Here is a 21,545-nt window from a genome sequence, read left to right as displayed (position 1 = left end):
TGGCACCATAAACTTTCGTGCACTCGTAAAGTCCTAAACCACTGTGCAGCTCCAAAATAATTTAACACATTTTATGTGGACAAAACAAGAGGCATGCCCAGTAAAACATTTCTACTCGCGCCACGCGAAGTTCCGCTTGCGTAGACCGGTGTGTACAGTCCGGACGCTGCGACTCAACTCCAAGTTCCAGTCGCTCTCTCTTGCCACTGCTGCGCACGGGTGCTAGTGTCGCACGTCACACGATGAAGATTCAAATCAAAGGTCTTACATGTAGAATAAATAATCAAGTAGTGATTTGCACCCCACACAGATAATTATAAAAAATAAAAATATTACCATAGACTGATATAGAAGTTACAAACATACACACTAGTTAAAATTACAAAATGTAAATCTTTTAGCACCTCCGGCACTATAGCCAACCTTAGGTAAACAAAAGAGCAAGGAAAGTGGTAAAATAAAATACTAATGGTAAAATAAATTAAATTAAAATTGCTAACCAAAACAAGGGAAAATAAAATATGTTAAAATTAACACAACAGCATTAAACAATAAAGAAAAAATATGCCACTGACATGAACGAGGCCACAAATTCTAACACTTGGTAACATTTATATCCCCCACAAACAACACTCTTTATATATGCATCGTACTTTAAAGATCTTGAAGACAAAATATTGAATTCTCAAGACAATCTGCTAATAATTGATGACTTCAATGGGACAGGTGTTGACTGGCCAATATGCATACTATGAATACTTTACAGTCTAGTTAGTATTAAAACTAAAGTCCAGGCTGTGATAAGCTATTGGTTTATCAGAATTTAACTACTCACAATCTCCCAATCGGTTACTGGACCTCTGTTTTACTCATTTGGAACACTGTTCAGTCAGTAAAGCTCTGGATCCACTAGTTACGGAAGACCTTCCTCATCCTACCATGAGGTCAACATAAAACTGAACATAGGGTCTAGGAATGGAAATGTCTCTTCATTCATAATCTATCAGTTTGGTGACTACCTTGGCCTATATAATGCTCTTTATGTGCATGACTGGTTTTTCATTTATAATGCTTGTGATGTAAATTTGGTAGAGTACTTAACTTCCACAGTGAACCAGTCTTTGAAATCAATATCTAGATATCCACATTGGTTCTTGAAACTACTTATTCAGTCATTGAAATAAAAAGAAAAAATTACCATAAATTATAGAAATGCAACATGAACCAATATTATTATTCTTTTATTTTCTCGTTATAGCGTCTAAATATTGGCTCCAAAAATCAACAAAATTAAGCATAATCCTTAAAAAATTGTGGAGCTATGTACTTATTATGAAAAATGGTTATAAACAACAACCATTTCTGAAGGTTAATGATTCTGTCACGAATGATCCAGTACTTATTGCCAACTGATGTCCTGATTATTTTTCTAGTGTCTTCGCAACCCCAATGCTTAAAAAAATCTACCAGTTTCTATATATATACAAATAATTCTATTCCTATGGCCAATATCCCCGTGAGTCTGGTTCTGTGGGGTATAAAAACCTCAAAGTCTACACTATCAACAGGTCCTGATGGCATTCCAAATTTTATTATAAAAGGTTGCTTTTAACTTTTCATTCCTCTTTTACGATATATTTTTAGTAAACGTATTTATAGTGGTGTTAACCCCTGCAAATGGGAGATTGCTAAAGTCATTCCCATACTTAAATTAGTAGCGAGCTAAATATTTCCAATTATAGGCCTCTATCACTTTTGAATGGATTTACTAAAGTCTTTGATAAAATAATATATAAATACCTTAAATTCAACCTAAAAATATATACTCTTTGATGCTCAGCATGGTTTTAGAACTGATAAATTCACAATTACCAACTTAATATCTTTATTAAACACTATTTTGGCTTAAGTGACGAATATATTGAATGGTTCTCGAGTTATCTTAAAGAAAGATACTTCTGTTTCAGTTTTTCAGTTAAAAATATTTATATGATTTACATCTTGCTAGTTCTGGGATCTCTCTCTCTCTCTCTCTCTCTCTCTCTCTCTATTTTCTTTTCAGCATATCAACGATATAGTTACAGTTATAACCACTCTACTGGCACTTTTTTTGTTGCTGGCCTTAAAATATACAGCAAACGTTTGTTGATTACCTTAAAATATACAGAAAAATTGCATTTCCCCATGTCTATTACTTATTAAAAAGATACATTTCTGCAATAGTAGAATGGTGCAAGTTTAACTTGGTTCAACATAACAGTGACAAAACCATTACCATAACATTCTCAAAAAAATCCATGCAATTACTTTTGAATACAATATTGATAATCATCCTATTATGAAATCTCATTATGTCATAGATCTAGGTATATTTAAGATCAAGTTATATTTCCATGTTCACATTGAATCCCTTATTTCTAATTCTAATAGAATACTCTTTGTATCATTAAGTATAATACTTTCAATGCTTCAAATGTTGATTCCTCTATATCTCTCTATATAGCTCTAATTAGATCCAAACTCGAATATGGATCTATAATTTGAACAGTATTAACAACTCTGATATTGAAAAAATCAATAAAGTACAAATTAAATTTTCTAATTTGAATCCTCAAATTCTCTAATACCACCGAATCTCTGAATTAGAAAGATTCAAAATTTGAGTAAAAATATTTGAAGAAAAATATTAGAGTAAATGTAGTAAATTCAAAAATTCAATACTGGCAACTCTTTAAGTTTACTAGGCTTATTTATGTTTATCTTTGTACTTATTCTATTACTATTCCTCAAAATATTGTATGTTTAATATAAATTTATTAAGTAAATAAAATTACAATACATATCTTGTACTGATCTGAAAAACTTAGTTGATGAAATCAATTTAAGTTGCCATATTTAGGGACCTCAAAATATGGTGAAGCACAACATTTGTGGTAAACATTCAATAGTCATAGGCTTCCTTTACTATGTTCATTAAGTAATTATACCAATATTATATGTAGACTTATATCTAATTTAAATAAATATGAGTTTTCTTTCTCTTACTAGTAATAATATAAATCTCATAAAAAAAATTTGTACCCTCTGCTCAAGCATAAATACACAGAGTATCTTCTATTTTCACTATTGCTACTCTGTTATATATTATTCTAATATATATTATTTTTATATGTGTGTGACTTGTTTTGTGTTTATATATTGTGTTTATGTATTTGTATCTCTTTTTTTCTTGTAGTCATATGGCCCCTACATGTGTGCCATGCCTGCTTGTTTTTGTTGCAACTACTTTCAGGTAGTGCCCACCTGCATGGGTTGTCTTCCTTGTAGGTGGTGCCCACCTTTGCGTAGTGCTGACATGCTTGTAGTGCGTGCCTGGTCACATGCAGTGACTGCATCTTCTGTGTCTTTGTGTTTTCTGTATTTTGTATTTTTGTGCCTGCCATTAAAGTTCCTCAATTGTTGGTGGACAAGTCACAAATAGAAATAAAAAATTATTGACATTAATTTAAAGCAATTTATGGTGCTTATGTGCATCAACATTAGTTCCTTAAGCATTTATACTCCAGCAACTTGTTAACTTATGCCTGGCATTTTTTGTTATTCACTAATTTTTTGGTACTTCCCCATGCCTTTAAACATACAAACTGTTTTTGTTGATATTGGTGACAGTTAATGTTATAGGTTTTTTTAAAATTAAAGACTGCAATGAAGAATGTATTTGTTTTCGATTGCAGGTGTCTTGTTAGAATGTCAGGAGACATGATGATGTCATTCCCATCTGGTATTATAACAGTTCTAGCTAACAACCCAAATCCTGCTCCGCTGTTATTTCGCATCCGCAACACTGATCACTTGGAAGTGATTACTCCAAATGAGCCCATTGTTTCTAAGTGAGTACAACATGACGTAAGTGGAGTATCAATAAAAGTGATTTGAATATTTTTTTTAAAAATTTGATGCTTTATCTAAGCTTTGTAATATAATATTATATAATCTTACTTGGCCAAAATAAAAGTTTGCTAGTTGTGAATGTGTGATTAATAGTTGTTATACTGGAAAACATTTTTGATTTGGTACTGTTATACTTCTATAAACACAATAAATTTATTTTTTAGTAAAGAATATAAATTTTTTGTACATAATGTTACGAACGTTAGCAAGGCCGCGTCACGCGCGGGTGCACGCCGTAACATGAGATGTGCCGTGCACACCTGGGTCGCCGCTTTATCTCCCTCCAGCCCTCCGCTTCCCCCCGTGCGGCACTGTTAGTTTGACATCCGAAACCTGCCAGCTGTTGAGTTGCGCGAGCCGCCGACATGTGTTTTCGAGAGATTTCTGCCATCGGGACGGCTCGGAGTGACGCGACTGACCCCGGTCGCTGTCGTGAGTTCTGGAATTGCACCGGGGCCTATATATATGCCCGAGGACATCAGGGCAGGCAGTCAGGAGAGTTCAGAGTGAAGTCGGGAGTTTTCCCGCGGCAGAGTTTCCGGGCTATAGAGTGGCAAAGTCCCTGGACGAAGGTTCCAGGGCGAAGAGTTCAGTTCCGAGCGAAGTTCCGAGCGAGGCGTCGAGTGGGATCTCGGGGAAGGGGAAGTGCGACAGCGGCGGCGGAGTGCGGCGACGGAGTCCGGTGACGGAGGACCACGAGGGGTGCTGCGGCGAGAGTTGCGCCAGAGGTGCGGTCCAGCGAGGCGTGTGGGTTGTGAGAAGCAAGTGACTGGAGGAGGCAACATTTTTTTTTAGTGCAATTGATTAATTGGCATTTTTAGATTATTAGCTAGTGATGTAAATAGTGGCAATAAATAAAACTGTGTGTGATAAAAATCTTTAATTGGGCTATCCTTTACGAACCCGCAGTAAATCGTAACATTTTTGGTGTCAGAAGTGGGATAGCCCTAATTAAATCATTTGTAAGTAGTAAATAGTGACTTTAAAAAAATCAGAGTTTAGATTTTCAGTATTAAAATTAGTGTTAGGAACTGTAGTATTAGTTTTAAAATTAGTGTTATTGTTTAGTAGGGGTTTAGGTTAGCACATAGGGGAAATTGCAGTGTCATCATAAGACATTAGTGTTGGACTTGTAGTGTATGTGGACAAGAAAGATGGCTGCCGATGACCTTAAGAATGTCATGGCATTCTTGGTCGAAATGAAGAATGATTTGAAGAGTAGCCATGAGAAAATGGACGAGATGAAGAATAAAATCGATAACTGCCAGGAGGAGATGAAGAATAATCAGGAAGAAATGAAGAAAAAATTGATAACTGCCAAGAGGAGATGAAGAATGCTATGAAGGAAGAGATAGAGGACATCAAGAAAAACCAAGAAGAAATGAAAAAGAAAATCGATGAAACCAGCAACCAGTTGGAAGGAAAAGTACAGTGCTTGGAGCAGCATGTGGCAGAACATGAAGAACTAGTAGCACAACAGCTGGCCCAACTCGAGCACACCACAGAACAGCGAATATCAGCGGTAACAGAAGAATGGCGTCGGATGCTCAAGGATGCTACATGTGCTACAAAACGAAGCAGTTCTTCTGGAGATGTGAAGGTGGAAGGCGCAACCTGTCACTCAAAAATTCAAGCCACCCACCTTTGATGGCCAATCGTCATGGGCTGTCTACAGGCGACAGTTTGAGGCAGCTGCTGAAGTAAATGGGTGAGACGATGAAGAAAAGGCTACGGCACTCGTCTTGGCCCTGCGAGGATCTCCACTAGAGCTGCTGCAGACCATACCAGTTACAGACCAGAAAGAATATGGGGTTTTAGTAGAGGCCCTTGAGTTGAGGTATGGCGACCGACACATGGGCGAGGTGTACAGAACAGCCCTGAAGACACGTCAACAGAGATCTTCGGAAACCCTCCAAGAGTTCGAAGCCGACATCGAGCGACTTGTGCACCTCGCCTACCCAGAAGCACAGACAGAGTTCCGCCAGCAGCTAGCCACTAGTGCTTTTATAGACGGACTCTCAGATGCGGAGGTTCAGCAAGAAGAGCTGCGAGGCCTTGGTTCATGCTCTGGAAATCGAGGCAGCACGCAGTGCCTCTAGAAACACAAGCATGAGGATAAGGAGAGCTGGACTGGAGCCCTACAATGCAGCAAATGCTAGAAACACCACTAATGAAGTAGATATACTAAGGACATTGAAGAAGCTGCTGAGTGATACTCCAGGTAACCAGATCAAAAGAGCAGGAGGACGCCCGCGATGCTTCATCTGCAATGAACTAGGACACATCAAGTGGGACTGTCCGACATGCAGGAAGACAACACAACAGGAAGAAATACAAGAAGACCAACAGGGAAACGAGAAATAGCTGGTATGAGGGGACGCATGCCAGCTCTACAGGAAACGGTAGCCTCTAGGGTTTTTCCTGTATCCGTTTTTCGTAGAGGCCATGACAGTTTGTTGCTCAATGGATGGATCAATGGCAGACAGTGTTTACTTATTGTTAACACAGGAGCATCGGCATCTATTATTCGCACAGATATTGTAAATAGAGAAAAACTGAAGAGAACACTCATTCCATACAGACTCAAAACAGCAACCGGCGACACCTCACCTGTGCATGGACAGTTGGATCTGGAGTTAAGGATTGGAACTTAGACATTATCACAGACCTTTCTTGTTGCTGATATCACCGATGAGGTAATATTAGGAGTAGACATCATGAATCGATACGGATTCGTTATTGACATGGAAGGACAGGTACTGCGTATTAAAGATGAAGAGGTGGCTTTGTTTACTCCCGACCAACTAGAAGATCCTGTAATGCAAGTGGTAGTTAGCGAAACTATTTCAATTCCAGCAAATCATGAGAAGATAATAGCAGCTAGGATTACTGGAGACCCTAGGGGCAACATGAGCTACCTGATAGAGCCAGATATGAAGTTAGGATTGAAGACACTCCTGGTCGCTCGAAGCATTGCAAGATGCGGCGAGGTTGTACCAGTCAGGGTGGCCAACCTCAACTCTCGAAGAAAGCTCCTAAAACCAGGGGACCCAATAGCTAGCTGCGAACCAGTCTCTTGGGTAAGCCAATGCGAGTCTTCCTCACCTGTTAGACATGATGCGCAAACACTGAACCGAATCTGGAGCAACTACTAAGGCGATGCCAAAATAATCTGACTGATGGGGAAATAGAAGAAGTAGCAGCTTTTCTGGTAAACAACCAGGATGTATTTTCCTCAGGGGATATTGACCTTGGGAGAACAAGCCTGGTCTATCATCGCATCAACACAGGTGATGCAGAGCCGATCCGACAGGCACCACGACGGCTGCCTCTAGCAAAACAGGAAGAGGCTGAGAAGTTTATCGCTGGTATGATGGAAGATGGTGTAATAGAACCATCAGCAAGTCCTTGGGTTTCCCCAGTAGTTTTAGTGGCGAAGAAGGATGGCCAACTGAGGTTTTGTGTGGACTACCAGAAGCTGAATTATATCACAAAAAAGGACAGCTACACCCTTCCACGTATCGATGACACACTTGATACACTCACTGGCACCAGACGGTTCTCTACATTGGACTTGAAGAGTGGTTACTGGCAAGTGGAGCTACACCCAGAGCATAAGGAGAAGACTGCTTTTACGACAGGTAGTGGTCTGTTCCAGTTCACTGTGTTACCATTCGGGTTATGTAATGCTCCTGCAACTTTTGAGAGATTGATGGAGCTTGTCCTGCATGGCTTGACTTGGAAAACATGCCTAGTATATCTGGACGACATTATTGTAGTAGGTAATACAGTGAAGGAACATTTGCAAAATCTCCAGGATGTATTCGACAGGCTTCGCCATGCCCAACTTAAGTTAAGTCCTAAGAAGTTCTTTTTGTTCCAGCATGAGGTAACATTCCTTGGGCATTTAGTATCGCAGGATGGAGTGCGAACAGGTCCTGAGAAGATCCGTTCTGTTACGGAGTGGCCTCAACCTTAAAACAAGCATGAAGTAAGAAGTTTTCTGTGACTTTGTACTTACTACAGACGGTTTGTGACCGGGTTTTCGACAATCGCAAAACCACTGCACCAGCTGACTGAGAACAAGAGACAATTTATTTGGACCTCGGCATGCACGACTGTATTTCAAGACCTTAAGAAATCCCTGTGTTTTAGCCCCATACTTGCCTACCCCATCTACATGGAGAGTATATCCTCGACACAGATGCAAGCGGAGGTGGTTCGGCCGCTGTTCTGTCCCAGGTTCAGGGTGGAAATGAACGAGTAATAGCATACTACAGCAAAGTTTTGTCTAAGCCTGAACGCAACTATTGTGTCACAAGACGAGAACTCTTGGCTGTAGTAAAGTCTTTGCAACATTTCCACAAATATTTATATGGGAGAAAATTTATTTTACGCACTGACCATGCCGCACTTAAGTGGCTACTACAGTTCAAGAATCCAGAGGGACAACTTGCTAGGTGGATTAAACAGATACAGCAATATGATTGTCGGATAAAACACAGGAAAGGCAGAATTCACAGCAATGATGCCCTCTTCCGAAGGCCTTGCAAGGTAGACTGTAACCATTGCAACAGGGCAGAGAAAAATGAGGGGATCGAAGATATTCGGCGAACAACGATAATTAACGGGGAAGAAATATGGGATAGTGCCAGCTTGAAGGCAGTGCAGCGGCAAGATCCTGACCTGGCACCTATCATAAGCTGGTTAGAGAGTGGTGCAGGACGTCCAAAATAGCATGAAATGTCCAGTGACCAAAGGACGGTGAAGGCTTACTGGGCACAGTGGGATTCCTTGAGAATTGTGGATGGGCTACTAATGAGGGCATGGGAGAGTCCGAATGGAAAAGTACAGTAAGTCCTCTATTTACGTCGTACCAATTTACGTCGTTTCGGATTAACGTCGCTAATGTTTGAGTACTCATGTTTCAATTTAAGTTGTCGCTGATTCACAATAACGTCGTTTACAATGACCGTAAATCTTTATTTTAACCAAAAAACAGTATATAATTCGTTTATAATTATTTGTTTCCTTCGGTAGTTAATTTATGCTATGTAGCGTAAGCTACACGTTCACCGCCTTATCTTATCATACATCATGAAGGACGCTTCCTCCTCTCCGCTGCTCTCCGCGCGGTGATGCAATACTACCAGTCCGCCCACAACGACACAGCATTTTCTCCTACCCTTTTTCGTCCAACTCCTTGGCACTTCAGTAGAGGTGTAAAAGTAACTAAAAAAAGTGTACCCGTATGTATTCGTTACTATAACAATTAGTACTCGTTACTTTCGTATCGTTACTCGTTACTTCTGATACCGCATAACATGCTATGTTATGTAACAGCAACGAATCGAGTCTTATTTCGTACGCGTACAGTATGACGTCGCGTAAATAATAATAAATTGAATATAAACAATTAAAAGTATTTGATAATTAACAGCTTTTGTTAACCAAGAAACAATAAAATCTCATTAGAGCAGCTTTATTATAATATCTCTTTTAAGATAAGAACAAAAAACTTGAAAATACGCGATAATAAAAAACAAAAACATACATATTTATAATTTGTAAAAAATACTTTCTTACGTTGTTTCTGTTCCAATCTCAAACTTTGTCTACACACACAATACCTTTAATAAACAGAAAAAAACTTGGACGACGAATTTCCAAATTATACTTTTCTTAATAAACAAACATCGTTCTTTGTAACGAATAAGCGCGCGCATGCGTAAAACATACGAAAAATGCGAGTAACGAAATGCATTCGTGTGTAACGTTTCGTTACTCGTTACTAGATGCCGCACCCGTTACTCAGTAACGAATACATACGGTTTGCTACAGCTCTACACTTCAGTCGCTATGATATCATTGAGTTGGCCGGAGTTTTAAACGTGCCGTTGTTAACTTTATCGTGATTAAATGCGTTTGTAGTAGGCCTACAGTATCAGCACACTGCAATTTATGATTTTTTCTTCATAAGATGTCTTCCAAATGACTATATATCTGTTTTTATATTTCAATCAATAAAGGTAATAAAGCAGCTGGTTAAATAACCATTCTATAAAGCTGAGAAGTACTAGTTGGACTTGTTTCCCACGCTGTCGGTTGTCATTTGCTGATAAAATTGCCCGTTGTCACGTCTGTATGCCAGCGCTTCCGGCCGACCTTGGGCCGTGGTCGGCCGGTGGCATGAAACATGGCTCATTTTGCGTCGTATCTATTTACGTTGCGGTTTTCAGGAACGTAACCCCGACGTAAACCGAGGACTTACTGTAGTTACCATGCAACTACTCCTTCCAAAGAGACTAGTGGCAGAGGTGTTGAAGGAAATTCATGATGGTACCTTTGGTGGTCATCTAGGGGTGAACAAAACTCTAGCCAAGACCCGTCAACGCTTCTATTGGTTGAGGTATCACCAGGATGTGGAGGCTTGGTGTAGACAATGTGAAGCATGCTCGGCTAAAAAGGGCCACAACACCGGAGTCATGGGAAAATGAGGGCATACATTGTAGGGGCCCCCTTTGAGAGGATAGCCGTCGACATCGCTGGACCATTTCCCAAGACTAAAGATGGTAACAGGTATATTCTGGTAGCAGTGTATTACTTCAGCAAGTGGCCGGAGGCTTATGCACTTCCTAATCAAGAAGCCTCCACTGTTGCAGATGCAATAGTCAACAACTTCATTTGCAGATTTGGGGTACCAATGGAGCTCCACTCAGACCAAGGCCGTAATATCGAGTCGACAATATTTCAGGGGGTGTGTCAGTTACTGGGAATAAATAAAACCAGGACAACAGCCCTACATCCTCAGTCCGATGGAATGGTGGAGAGGTTCAACAGAACTCTGGAGTAACACCTTACCAAAGTTGTGGCTGAGCATCAACAGGATTGGGATCAACACATCCAGTTGTTCCTAATGGCATATAGATTTTCCATCCATGACTCCACCGGGCAGACCCCTGCGAGTATTGGGTTTGGACAGGAGTTGAGGCTGCCCTGTGATGTCAAGTTCGGTCGTCCGCGCAAGGAGCCGACCAGCACCACTGAATATGTAAATCATCTAGAGGAGCGAATGTCACTTGTACACGAGGAGGCCCGCAGGAATCTTCGATTAGCGACAAATCGAATGAAGACTAGGTATGACCTGAAAGCCAATTCATCCGGATTCCAGAAGGGTGATTTAGTGTGGTTGTATAACCCGCAATGAAGAAAGGGAAGGTGCCCTAAACTTCAAGCATCATGGGAAGGCCCCTATGAGGTCTTAAAGCACCTAAATGATGTGGTTTACAGGATCCAGAGAGGAAAGAGGGGATGTATGAAAGTGGTACATTTGGACCACTTGAGGGAATATGCAGGAAGGGATGCGTTACCTGTTCGGGACGAACTGGTTTAAGGAGGGGGAAATGTTACGAACGTTAGCAAGGCCGCGTCACGCGTGGGTGCACGCCGTAACATGAGATGTGCCGTGCACACCTGGGTCGCCGCTTTATCTCCCTCCAGCCCTCCGCTTCCCCCCGCGCGGCACTGTTAGTTTGACATCCGAAACCTGCCAGCTGTTGAGTTGCGCGAGCCGCCGACATGTGTTTTCGAGAGATTTCTGCCATCGGGACGGCTCGGAGTGACGCGACTGACCCCGGCCGCTCTCATGAGTTCTGGAATTGCACCGGGGCCTATGTATATACCCGAGGATGTCAGGGCAGGCAGTCAGAAGAGTTCAGAGTGAAGTCGGGAGTTTTCCCGCGGCGGAGTTTCCGGGCGATAGAGTGGCAAAGTCCCTGGACGAAGGTTCCAGGGCGAAGAGTTCAGTTCCGAGCGAAGTTCCGAGCGAGGCGTCGAGTGGGATCTCGGCGAAGGGGAAGTGCGACAGCGACGGTGGAGTGCGGCGATGGAGTCCGGTGACGGAGGACCACGAGGGGTGCTGCGGCGAGAGTTGCGCCAGAGGTGCGGTCCAGCGAGGCATGTGGATTGTGAGAAGCAAGTGACTGGAGGAGGCAACATTTTTTTTGAGTGCAATTGATTAATTGGCATTTTTAGATTATTAGCTAGTGATGTAAATAGTGGCAATAAATAAAACTGTGTGTGATAAAAATCTTTAATTGGGCTATCCTTTACGAACCCGCAGTAAATCGTAACAATATGTTAGTTATTTCTAATTTAATCTACATTTATTTTTTTTTTGTGATATTTAATCATTACGGCTTAAGTTATTCTCTTTGGAGTGTTTAGTAAAATCTGTTTTTATTTTGGTTTATTGATGTTAAAGTTATTTAGAAATAACACTACGAAACATGATTTTCTATTATTCTCCGATCTTAGATCTGCAATCCTTTTTTTCCTATCACGTACTTTTTTTTTTACAATTTGAGGAAACTCATTTTTTATGTAAACGTAAATTTTACAAAGGAAATTTTCATTGCGAAGTGGAAATTTTATTTTGGTAAGAGGGAATAGTTCGCTACACTTGTTACACCCAGCTGGCTTTAGGAAGAAACAATAATTCATTGTTTACATGCAGTAGTGTGAGGTTATATTTGAGAAATGAGTTCTCTTAAGTGTTTAAATAACCTAAACGTGTTCTGTTAAATTTGTGGTAGTTATGTAACTGCTAAGCAGAGACAAGACATCAGTAATTTTGTGAGAAATGTCTATTAAGCTTCCTTCGGCATAAAGCTTGGTGATCAAGACAAAAACTGGGTTCCGCACAAGGTATGACGTACATGTGTCGAAGGACTGAGACTGTGGAAAAATGGTGCAAACAAATCAATGCCCTTTGCAATTCCAATGGTTTGGAGGGAGCCCCAAAATCATATTAAGGACTGTAATTTCTGTATGGTTAACATTCAAGGTCATAACGCAAAATCTAAGAAGGACATACAATATCTGAACTTTCCTTCGGCCATACGATCACTTATACATTGTGAATCTCTTCCTATCCCAGTTACACCTCCAATTATCGAAAATGTGCTACAGGAGAGCAGTTAAGAAAATGAATGTGATAATGCTGATGATTACAAGTCCAAAGAAAATTCTGCGCCAAAATCATTCGCTCAAAATGAAATAAACAATTTAATCGTGACTTAAATCTGACAAAGAATGCTACTCAATGGCTTGGATCAAGATTGAAAGCTAAGCAAAAAAAAGAACTCCTAGCACCGGGCATTTCATTCTCTAGACTCGAGAGACGGAATTAATAAAATTATTTAATGAAGAAGGCTCTCTGGTTTATTGTTGTGATATTTACAATTTTACAATCCAAGTGAGTGGAGGTTATTTATAGACTCATCCAAAAATAGTCTCAAAGGTGAAATTTTACATAATGGAAATTTCTTTGGTTCATTACCCATTGCGCATTCAGTGCTTCTCAAGGAAGCACAAGAAAATCTCAAAAGTTCTGCTGAAATGCGGTGATTTAAAAGTTGTTGGTTTTCTACTTGGTTTACAATCTGGCTACACAAAATTTCTGTGTTTTATTTGTGAATGGGACAGCAGAGCCAAAGACAAACACTGGAAGCAGACAGACTGGCCCAAAAGAAAAATCCTACAACCTGGTTCACAGAACATAAGAAGTGTACCACTTGTTAACAAAGCAAGGTACTATTATTTATTACCTTTTCTTCACATTAAACTTGGATGTATGAAGCAGTTCACTAAAGCACTTCTAAAAGAAGGTGACTGCTTCCAGTATATGGTAACAAAATTTCCGAAAACATCTGATGCGAAACTGAAAGAAGGGGTCTTTGTGAGACAGCTGATCAAAAAATTAATGAAAGACAGTATGTTTGTAAATACAATGAATTCTGTAGAAAAAAAGGCCTGGGTTTCTTTTAAAGAAGTTGTGGCTAACATTTTAGGTAACAAAAAACATTCAGAGTAAAAAAGAATGGTTAAAGAAATGTTAGAGAATTTCATGAAATTAGGATGCGAGGTGAAACTTCACTTCTTACATTCACATATTGATTTTTTTCCCTGCGAATCTTGGCAATGTCAGTGAAGAACAAGGAGAATGTTTACACCAAGACATAAATGACATGGAAAAGAGATACCAGGGAAGATGGGATGTAAAGATAATGGCGGACTACTGCTTCATGCTTAAAAGAGATGGCACTGCTGAAGGAAGACAATCAACGAAGAGAAGTTTCAACCCACATCAGACAGATCTTGAAGTGAAATCAGTGAAGACGAATTAAATTATCAGATACCGTTGTGTTTTCGTAACAGTCATAGAATTTTAAAGTGAGTATAATATATTATACTATTGTCCACTGTAATGCAAGTGCATTGCAATTTCATACTGGGTTATAAAATACACGACTTGTAAATGAAACTCAAATAAATTGTTCACTGTCCAAAAATTTCATTTACTTAAGGGCTTTTATTTACCCCTGGTCTGAACAAGCGTTTTGGGATGCTAAATAGCACATAACTTCATTAATACTTCATTTATAATTAGGATTGTAGCAAATAATTTAGATAATAATGTAAATGAATTATTAAAAGTGAAACCATAAAAAAATATTATGTTACACGAGAGAAAATGGTTGAAAACCAACTTAATTTTAAGTTTTCAGCAATTTTCTCTCTTGCAACGTAACATTTTTTAATGGTTTCAGTTTTAATAATTCAATTACATTATTATCTAAATTATGTGTCACAATCATCATTATAAACAATGTATTTAAGAAGTTATGAGAAATTCAGCATCCGAAAATGCTTGTTCAGGCCAGGAGTGTCTTACTGCCCCTTTAAAAAAAACTCATAATTGTATAAAAACCTTACATGATACAGGAAAAGTAAAATCATATTTGACATCAGCATAAATATTACTTCTAAAATCACCTTACAGTCTCAAAACATTGTTCCAAAAATGTTTGAATGTTGCATAGTGTAATTCAAGGATTTTCAGTTTTGAAATTTAATTATTTGAATTGTTAATGAACTGTAACATAAGAGTATGATGAAATTATTATTTTATTTACTATTGTGACCACAACTGTAAGTTCTCTGCCAAACATTGTACAGGACCTTAAAATTTAGTTGACTAAAAAAATTGTTTAATCTCAAAATAATGTTTTTGTATAAATGTGTATTTTTAAGGTACTATCATGTGTACAACATTAAAAAATTATTTCAGCTAATGTCTTTGAAATAAGATACTTTCTGTTGTTGCATGCAAGCTGAATTTGTAATTTAGCAGAAAAAAATTACTATTTAGAAGTATTGAAATTTTAGTATTCTAATATACTAACAATCTTAATGTCACTTAAAAGTATTTAATTTTTACATTTTTTTGTAACTATAAGAATTATTTACATTACAAATAAGTATTTGAACTATATAGAGTCTGAAAATTTGAAATTTCCATTATGTTTAAAACTCTGATTTTACCAAACAAGCAGGAGCCATATTATTATAGTTTTGAAGAAACATTATGAAGCATATAGGAAAGTGTCATTTAAAGAAAAGCCTGATAATAGGCAAATTCTATTATTGCTATAATATTAATATTTGTTTTAACAAGTGTTTTTTTATCAAGTCTAATTACTTGATCTGCAACAAATAATTTATTTTAAGTCATAGATAAAAGTGAAATATGATTGCATGACTCAAGGCAAACGTTTTTTCTAAACCAAGGATTACTTGAGGCATTCTTCAAATATTATGGACCAAATATTTCATTGCATAATTTTACTCATTTACTTGGATTTTTATTGAGTAGTATTTTCATCAATATTTTTACAGTTCTATTGCCACACTTTTGGAAAGTTGTTTACTCTCATATTACATTAATCTCTTGCAGACTGTGGGGAGTAAATTTTTTTTTTTTTTCGATTCCATACTGTTGAAGAAGCCACAAGAATAATACAGATTGTTACGAGATACAGGGATTAGATTATGTATGTATTGTGAGGTGGGCTTATTTCAATTCTCATATGTGTTAAAGAGTAATTTTTTAAGGAATTCATGGAATTTTAATACAATTATTTTGTAGGGATGCAAGTCAGTCAAGCAGCAATAGCTGTGTCTTTGAATTTAATATGACTGCTCTCACCACACATCTGAGATGGCAGGCAGAAAAAAATCCTGCTGCTTCATACTACAATGTGGAAGTCCTGAAATATAAGGTGAGCTGTTTAATTTTTTGTTCCAATAAAGGTCATCAAAATTTTGCAAAGGCCCTTAGTGGCAGGGACGGATTGAGTGAAAAAAAAAAAAGGGGGGGGGGGGGTGAACAGCCTGCACCAGGCCAGAGAAGGTGTAGGTTTGGCTGAAAAATTTTTTGTTCACTACAAAAAATTGTGAATTAAAAGGAAAAATGAAAAAAAAAAATAATGTCCAATTTACTTTTCACCTTAGCTAATGGTGACAACTTCTGCACCCAGCCAGGCTTTGCATCTGATTTGCAGAACATAATAAATACAAATTTTTATTTCATTTCATCAACTCGTGCCTATTATATGACGTATTTAAACCTTTCATTAAGGATGCAGGCAAAAATGCAAAGGAATATAATTCAAAATTAAAATCTTTTCATTAAAAAAAAAATAAAGGTAGGTTTGGAAGTAGCAGTTCAAACTAAATAAAGAACTTTTTGCAACTTTATTTTGAACTTAATTTTTTTTCCAGACAAACTCTTATCTCAGTTAGGTGTATTGGTTACAAACATCTCAAAAAGGTTGTGAATCAGGAATCCCAATAACTGTAGTTACAAATTAAAAAATTCATTAAAATTTATATCCTTACAATAACTTATTACTATATAATGTATATTCCTATAAATTCATGTGACTTCCCACTGTACTCTTTAAAACGCTCATATATCATCTTTAAAAAATATATTAAAATAATATAAGATACAATTATCAGGTATATAGGTATAATATGGTTATGATTACAATTTACCAAATAAAGCTGGGAGCTCTCATATATTCTATGGTAAGACATCTTATTACAAACTGCATGTAAAAAAAATCTATAAAAAATTACATAAATTTTTTTGGACTAAAATCCATTACAGTCCTTTGCCCGTGCAATATATTAACATATGTTGTGTGCACTACCAAGCGATCTAAAAGGGCGTGACGTGGCTAACATCGCACTTCAACGTAGCAGTTCCAATGTAAACATAATTCTTATATCTTGAATTGCACGTCTTTACAAAAGGCAGCTAAACTTCTTACGTGTTATCAGGTACCAATAATCGTCACCGTTTATAAAGGTAATTCGGGATGCAAATGCAACACTACAATTTCACTAGTTCATCCATCTCGTACACACCAACCGACACCAGGATTCTGTGGGACGTAAATAATTAATGTTCGTGGCCACTTACCTGTTCCGTCTCACCTCTTACCTGAGCACGTCTACAGCATTCTTCCTCTTATGTGCTCTGTTGTAAGGCTGATAAATGTAACAACGTATTGCACACATAGCTGCGCAATGCTCCCACTGTGTAGGCCTAGACATTTTCAGTCACTTGATGCATCACAGTTCGTTTTTCACATGTAAAAATTTTGCGTGTCTGCGCAAAGTAGCGTAAACTTTTTGGTGGTTAAAGCACCAAAATTATACGTCCTGGAGCCCGACACAACAGCCGAAAAACACCGCACTGTGCGCACCGATGTCATTTGTTTCCCGGTCACGCCACAACTGCCCAGGTGGTGAACCATGCATATGTCACGCCCTCTCTCGTCACACTCTCAACTAAAAGTCTTGCCTAACATATAAAGTCCATTAAAAATACTTCCAGCATTATTAAGACTTAAATATTAAAAAATATCTTTATAAAAATTATTACCAATATTTTATATAAAATACAGCCTTACACTTGACTCATTTATTTGAAAGCACTATAATCTTCTGGAAGTCATGGCTTTCTGCAATGCCTATTTGCCAACAGGAATTGAAAATGAGCGTAAAACCCCAAGACTTAAAATGATTAAAAAAATTACAAAACCCATCTTGAACAAATAAGCAACTAAATAAATAAATTAAAAATAATACAAACTTTTTACAGACATATGAACCACCAAGGAAAGGAAATGTGACGGGAACACCACAATAATTATATAATATTTACTAAGTGACTGAAAACTGTAACTTTTCGTTAATGTATATATGTCCTAATTGCCTAATTCTTTATGTTGTATATTCTTATCATAACTTTTTGTTGGATCTTGAAGGTGTATATTATTTAGATAATACAGCATTTAAAGTTATTTTTGTTTCTGTACACTGTCTGTGTACAAAATTGTGCAACAAAAGAACCTTCCTATATAGTTTATAATGTTTTTGTTATTACACAAGATAGGATAGCAGTTAAAAGTAATTTTTATATAAGTATGTATATTGATTTTAGTGATTACTTGAGCCATTATTATTGATAAAATATGGTTATGTGATTAAATAATTTATTTTAGTAATGTAAGCTTTATAAAATTGTACAACTACTTATTTCAGTTGTTCCGTTGTTAAGGTTACAATCCAAAATATGTTCCTACACAAGCCTGATTCAATCTTTTGGTTAGTATTTGGGGTAATTTAACCAATGGAATTAATTGCCAAGCAATCATGCGGCAAAGAGGCTGTGTCAGACAAAGTTGATGCCCAGTGTAACAGAACTGGGTTGGTATTAAGTGTTAGGACCCACATTATTTTATAGTGCTATCATCATTAGCCATCTGACCAACCAAAATTTTTAACTTTTTCATAGTTATTGCCTAACAGTGCTTATTTCTAGTACAGATGGTTAAAGGTGTACAGCGGAAAATATGCTTTGTAGGTGAAGCCAAAGAAAGGAGCCGGATCGTGTCCCTTCCAGCTTGTTGCTTACTGGAAGTGTGAGCCCACACGTACGTCATTACGCATTGACTACAAGTACAACTCCCATGCAATGGCAGCACCATCTCCTCTGCTCAATGTTGTAGTTTCAGCTCCCGTTGAAGGTGGCTTCGTGTCTCTACAGGCAAACCCAATTGCAGAATGGTAAGAAAGGACTGTTTCCAATTTGCATATTTTCTCAATGGTTAATACCATCTTATATATTTGCTTATTTAGTCAGTCATTTATTAATTTATGACATTTAATTTTTTAAAAAAATTTTGTGTACATTTGTTTACATTTTCTAACTAATACCATTTTTATTTTTCCTGACTTTAATACATTACCTATGTATAGAGACAGGTGTTTTCGGTGAAAAAATTTGCGCAATTTCGTTAATTTTACGAGATGATTTTGGTATATTTTTCGCTATTTTATCAGTAGTTTCGTCAAAAATTTCGTTGATTTTAAAACTGCAATATGAGGTTTACAAATATAAGTTCTACGTGAATGTGTTTAATAGTACAACCCGGTTATAACATTCCCGTTTTTAACATTTTCCCGCCTATAACACCATAATTTCATGGTCCCATCATTTCTCCATTTATCACAATGCTTTAATTTCCCACCAATAACAATATTAAAACTTCTACATTCCCGCCTTTAACGTTCAAATTTACTTTGATAACTGCCACAATTTGCGGTATCCCTTCCTTCAAAGTCATAATTTAGAGCGAAACCATAGCTAGAAAATACAGCACGCATATACAAACATCAGATGTTTACATTTGAGTAGTTCACCTTAGACGTGGTACACACGCACTCCACAACTTGCACCGAATCGACTATCAATATGGCGTCCTGTTCGCGCTTGTTAGCCTATGACTTGTTCCTTTATACTTATGATGCACATTTTGTGCACTGATACATGGTCGGAAACAGTGCTACTATACTCTATGGTGCTGGTTTTTGTTTCAAAGGTTTAACACCTTGAGATGGTTAACTGTTCTATGGGTATATTCACGGCTTTTGTTTGTGGTTAACCTTTACCGTAATTATTATTATTTTTTTACTTATTGTAGTCACGGTCGTATTTAATTAAAATACGCCGTATTGAAATTTTATTCAGGTTTTTGTACGGTTATGATGGCCGATAAATATAAGCGAAAATATATTCTGTAGCTGAAAAAATTCAGTTTATTAACCAAGTGGACAGGAACCCCAACAAAACGTGTGTTGTGATTGCAAAAGAGTTGAATATTTCTGTTTCGACTCTGAACTGTATTGTACAAAACATTTTTTTTTCTTTAGCATATTATTAGGTATTATCTATAAATAAAATTAACCAATTTTCCACTCTATTGCTGTACTTAGTGTAATACTCCTGTATTTTGTGTTGTTTTACCTATACTTTTTAATTTAATCAATCCACGTGTAATTTTTACAAAGTGAAGATGATTTCCTGCTTATAACATTTTCCTGCTTATAACATTTTTTTATGTTGGTCCCTTGGAGAATGTTATAACAGGGTTGTACTGTATGTCATTTAAGAGTAGAACTACACAGTTTGTCTGCATTGTTCAGGTTTTAAAAAATGCATATATTTACTAGGCCTAAACATGTTATAACGGTTCGTTATATACAAAATAAACAGATGTTCAACGCCGATTGTAATTTTGTTTTTATTTTTTCAAACAGAATGCCCCGACGAATCCAAACACTTCCAATGGTTCATTCACTCGTTCCACATGTATATCTGACTGTCGAAAATTGCTCGTATTTCGCATGATGAGAATTAACGGAAAAAATAGCGTCCTTCAGTAATGTTTTGCTGCAAATACATGAAGTCAGTGCGGCCTCAAACGTGGCAGCACCCAGCGAAACCGACTTTCGCCCCGAGCCAAATGCCGACGAAGGTGGCCGCAATTTCTATTTATTGTCCGAAAGAAATATAAAAAAAAATTAGGTTAATTTAATACTCGGCATGGCTCTGACCACCCACGTTAAATGATCTATTAGCAAATTACTTCATAATTTGGCGAGAAGCCACCGAACGCGACCTACTGGTACAGCAGTCGGCAGACAACTGGTGAAGTCCTGCCACACACTCCTCCATGCAGGGAGTAGACGTCACATGACCTCACTGACCAATCACACGCACGCTTCATTCACGCTTACAGATACAAGCCAATCACAGAACAAGTTACAATACATGAAAAAACCTTGTACACACAGAACTCTGGGCTTCCCCGGATGTGTCTCTTTTCAATTTCACATCGAAATCAGGGACTCCCATTCTCGTTCTCTCTCCCACACCGTGAGACAGCAGTTATCACTTAGTTCGCACGCAGTGGGGGAATTACCGTCTTTATCTCGGTTGGCGGGGAAACACTGTTTTTCTCACTTACACTTACAGGCCTCTTATGCCTATCTCTTTCTACACATCACCCCAGCCCAGACACAGTCCCGTGTTCTAGAATCATTCCACACGTTAATGAACACTACAAACAGCAATTATAATACAAATTACTTTACGAAATTAAAATCACTTAGAAATAACCTGAAAAAGTAGGCCTAAACAGGCAAAAATCTAGTACAGCGGCTCATTTGTGAATAATTACATAAAAAATAGTAATGATTAAAAATGTCTAATAAAATACAAAATACCTTCTTAAAACACAAAGCAAGTGCAAACATCAACCCTAAAATGAATGAAAATGGTAAAATATAATTAGAAAGATTTTTTAAGAAATATTTACATGCATAAAAAATAGTTT

At 37.6% G+C, this 21,545-nt stretch overlaps 1 protein-coding gene across 7 annotated transcripts in view; it reads left to right on the top strand.

Annotated features, from left to right (window-relative positions):
* The window catches only part of LOC134529232 (F-BAR domain only protein 2-like), a 220,632-nt gene that overhangs the window by 152,538 nt on the left and 46,549 nt on the right, over positions 1-21,545 (top strand). For 6 of the 7 annotated variants that reach the window (XM_063363115.1, XM_063363113.1, XM_063363116.1 and 3 more), the window contains 3 exons: positions 3,735-3,890; positions 15,941-16,073; positions 18,731-18,933. In XM_063363115.1, the coding sequence (XP_063219185.1) occupies positions 3,735-3,890; positions 15,941-16,073; positions 18,731-18,933 (492 nt within the window). Of the gene's footprint in view, positions 1-3,734; positions 3,907-15,940; positions 16,074-18,730; positions 18,934-21,545 lie in introns of those variants that run through there. The other variant, XM_063363119.1, reaches the window with a different exon arrangement.

Source organism: Bacillus rossius, chromosome 2, assembly GCF_032445375.1.
Source record: "Bacillus rossius redtenbacheri isolate Brsri chromosome 2, Brsri_v3, whole genome shotgun sequence".
NCBI classification, from domain to species: domain Eukaryota; kingdom Metazoa; phylum Arthropoda; class Insecta; order Phasmatodea; family Bacillidae; genus Bacillus; species Bacillus rossius.
The sequence above is the reverse complement of the archived record's forward strand: the minus strand, read 5'-3'. Positions and strand labels throughout refer to the sequence as shown.